A 3,939-nucleotide genomic window follows, 5' to 3' on the forward strand; every position below is an offset into this window, starting at 1 on the left:
AGTGTCCCCTGTATCACAGTCACCAATTGTGAATGTCACAAAAAATATATATAGGCAGTTAAATATGTTAATCAGTGACTCACAGCACATTATGAACCATCTCTTGATGGATGTTTTAAAAATTCTTGGGATCCTTGACAACCCATCATGCTTCACAATTATTACTGGATGAAGACATACTGTCATATTTCCTCTCTATTCTCAAATAACCTCAGTGAGAGCACTTTTTCATTATAACACAAACCTTTTAAACAACCAGTCATTTGCAAAATAATGATGACGAGTGGTGAGGAGATGCATTGCAGTCAACGAGATACTGTAAGGTCATAGGTAAGGTGTTTCAGTCACCACAAAGACTAGGCACACTTATTTACTGTATGGTAGCTGACCTTTAACTGCATGACATCAAAATAATTCAGATTGCTTAGAAATACATTTACACATACAGTACCTGCAAAAAATAGATAATAAAAACCAGTCTGCTTTCGGATTGTTAGGTGATGTATTTAGATTGCATTCTCAAAGTATTTGTTTTGCCAAAGCAGGCTCATGTTGTACCTCATATATCAATGAACTAGCTATAACAATTTTTTCTTTGTAGTAAAAGCAGAATATGTAATTGTTTTAGCTGATAACTTCCATATTCAGATAGGAACTATGATCTGCATATGAACATGTAAGTAAAACAAATCCACAAATTGTAGAACTGTGGGATACATGTATTTTTCCCCCTTCACAGTCACCGAAAAATCAATGGTAAAAACTAAGCTGAGGCATCAAAGACCAACAGCCTATCTGACCTGCATAGAGCCCCACTGTGGGGAATAATGCAGCATTGTACACAACTCACTTAAAGACCCATTCATGCAGACACTAAGTAAATGCATAGGACCGTAACGTGGGGCATTCGGGGCTGGATTCAATTTACAATACTGCCTCCACCCTATAAGATTAAAAAACAAAAACATTCACATGAATGTAAATATATATTCAGAAGAAAGACAGAAGAAAAACGGAAGTGTTTCTGATTAGAGAATTACAAACCAAAGGTTTTTATTTTTCATAGCTTTCTTGCCTCTCCATAAAAATAATGTTGCTCAAAATAAACTGGTAAAAGAATAAGAAAAACAAGTCATGTTTCAATGTACTCCGTGGAAAAGCCCCAATGTCAGACATTCATTTTGTTTGACTTCAATATGTGTTTGTTTGTTTTTTTTCCAAAAGCAGATTGGTCAGCAAAGCCCTGTATCACTGCACCATGTCTGTTCCTTTGAAAGATTAGCATTGAAATGAGCCCTTGCAGAGACATGTCAGGCAACTGCTGTTATGCATTAATAAATTAGCCCTGAACATTAAACAAGCCATTAAAAAGCATGTAAAACTTAGAGAAAAATAAATGATACAAAATGCAACCAATAACAGAACAAAACATTTGCAACAACTGTTATAGCCTGCATTTTGTCTTTGCCAGTTAAACCAATGGGGCATCATGTGCACACTAAATGTTTAGATACGTCACAACTAAGAAACACAGCCACTGTCAAAAAAAATACAGCTTAGCTCCAGCAAACAGAGGGTTAAATCTTAGCTGCAGAAATTCACTGCGGACCAAAAGCATTTGGCTGATAGCTACTGAACAGCACATTCTATCAGTACCATTAAATTGCTATCCTTGGACAAATGTTTCTACCTATCTAGATTTTCTTCTTGTGTGTCTTTTTGTGTTCCTAAATCTGAAAATACTGATTTATTGCATATAATATTTGGCACAGTAAAAACTGGAGCTTACATCTGGGGCTGTATTTAGAAACTGATGTCTCTATAAAGAGTTCTTCACCGTGTCTCAAATATGATCAAAAAACAAACTAAATGTCTTATTTCCTGCAGTAGAGTAGGTACCACCCTCTGCTATCAATCACAAAGCAATTCATAATTTTCCTTTTTAATGTCACCTGTTATGAGAAAATAGTTTCAAATTACTTTCTTTTTATACAGTCTGCATGTCCCACCATTGCCTGATGGTAGTTAATATATATTTATATATACATGTTTCTTATTTCTTTTTCCATATTTATATAATTATGTATAGGCATGTACAAGAAACAAACAAAAAAGTTTATCTTTTGCACTTCTGTACGAAGAAAGTTACAATTTTGTTCTTTGTGCATTCTGTTGCATGGACTGATGAGCAAATGGTTGAAAAGGAGAGGTTGGGGCAGAGTCAGAGTTAGATCCACAGAGAGAATTACTCAGATTTGGGTCTCTTGAACCTTCTCCTTGACTTGAGTAGTCTTAATGATGTAGGGATCAGCAATGGTGCTGATATGGCTGTGATGCTGTCTGACTGAGCGATGAAGAGAATTGTTCTGGGTCCAGTGGGCTCCATAGCCCCCTTGGCGTGATGAAGAGGACACATACCCAGGCTTAAAAGTGTTGCTATTATGTTCTACTAATGTAGGCAGAACCAACCCTGTGTCATCAGAACCACTTGATCCGGATGTGGGTGGTGGAATAGGAGGAACTTCCTCCTCCATCTGTATGATTTCTATGGTCCTAGCTGCTGCTACCGTGCTCCTTTGTTGATGGCGCTTACGCAACTTATAGAATGCTATCAACATGGCAGCAGCCAGCAAGGTGACAGCAACAAAACAGCCAATGATGATTTTGGTGGTTTTCATCATCTCATCCAGGCTGGCAGCTGGCCCACTAGGAATTCTGGCTGTTGGGATTGATACCTGCCTTGGAGTCTGAGTGTTCTGGAACAGCACAGTAGGTGTGGAGATGAAGACAGGCTGAAAGACAGATGGTGAGGCAGGAACAGTAGGCTTGGGTTTAGGGGTCTCTTCCACTGTGGGCTCCAAAACTTCAACTGTCACCGTTGTGAAGTAGGATAGATTAGACGTGTTGAGTTCAGCGTTACTGACATTTAGGTAGGCTGAGGCATTGGAATTTCCTGCCATGTTGCTTACCATGCAGGTATAGATGCCTGTGTCTGATGGGAGAACATTGGAGAAGTTAAGTGTGCCATCGTTGAGGACTGATATCCGTGGGTGAGCCGAGCCATGGGTCAATATTGTTCCATTGGGAAGAAGCCATCGGACTGAACTCATGGCAGCTGTGCGACACTTCAGTTCTGCTACCCTTGCAGCAGAGATATTCAGATCTCTTGGAGCATCAAGTATGAATGGTGCTGAACACTGAAAGGTGGTCTGATCAACTTCCACCAGGTATCGTCCTCTCATGTGGGCCGGGGTATGGCAGCGTCCACAGCAGGTGGAATTTGTGGGAATGTATTCTCTAAGCCACCAGGAGAGCCACACTACATCACAGTCACATCGCCAGGGGTTGTGATGTAGGTGTAACTCCACCAGGTACTGTAGAGGTGTGAAGAGGTTATGGGGGAGGGATGACAGATTATTATGGGCCAAATTCAGCTCCACCAAAGCCATGATGTCATCAAAGGCATTCCTTTCAATAGTAGTGATGGCAGAATTCATAATCCATAGTTTACGTAAATTTTTAAGCCCACGGAATGCTCCAGGCTTCAATTCTGGAAAAACATTCTCTGATATTTCTAACTCCTCCAATCCCACGAGTGGTGAAAGATGAGGAAACTCCTGCAGATTGCACATTCCCAAATTGAGGTACTTGAGGTTCTGAAGGCCTTCAAATGCCCCATCAGAGATGTACTCCAACTTCCTCAATTCTCCCAAGTCCAATCTCATTAGGGAGGGGACACGGTTGAAGGCATTTGAGGGAATGCTCTCAATTGGATTGTTTCTAAGCCACAACTCTCTCAACTTTGATAGATACTCAAACGCTCCACTGGGTATGACCGTCAATCTGTTGTCAAACAGCTCCAGAGTATTTAGGCTGGTCAAGCCATTGAAGGCCCCCACTTCAATTTGTCTGATAGCATTTCTACCCAGCTGCAGTACC

The 3,939-nt window shown here is 40.4% G+C and overlaps 1 protein-coding gene across 1 annotated transcript in view; it reads right to left on the reverse strand.

Moving 5' to 3' along the window:
• Positions 1-846: 846 nt before the first annotated feature.
• lrrc4.2 (leucine rich repeat containing 4.2) overlaps positions 847-3,939 on the reverse strand; it is a 4,298-nt gene continuing 1,205 nt past the window's right edge. The window contains exon 4 of the mRNA XM_068313596.1: positions 847-3,939. This exon is cut by the window's right edge and continues 426 nt beyond it. Coding sequence (XP_068169697.1) covers positions 2,250-3,939 — 1,690 coding nt within the window. The 3' untranslated portion in view covers positions 847-2,249.

The sequence above is a fragment of the Antennarius striatus genome, chromosome 4, assembly GCF_040054535.1.
Source record: "Antennarius striatus isolate MH-2024 chromosome 4, ASM4005453v1, whole genome shotgun sequence".
NCBI lineage: Eukaryota > Metazoa > Chordata > Actinopteri > Lophiiformes > Antennariidae > Antennarius > Antennarius striatus.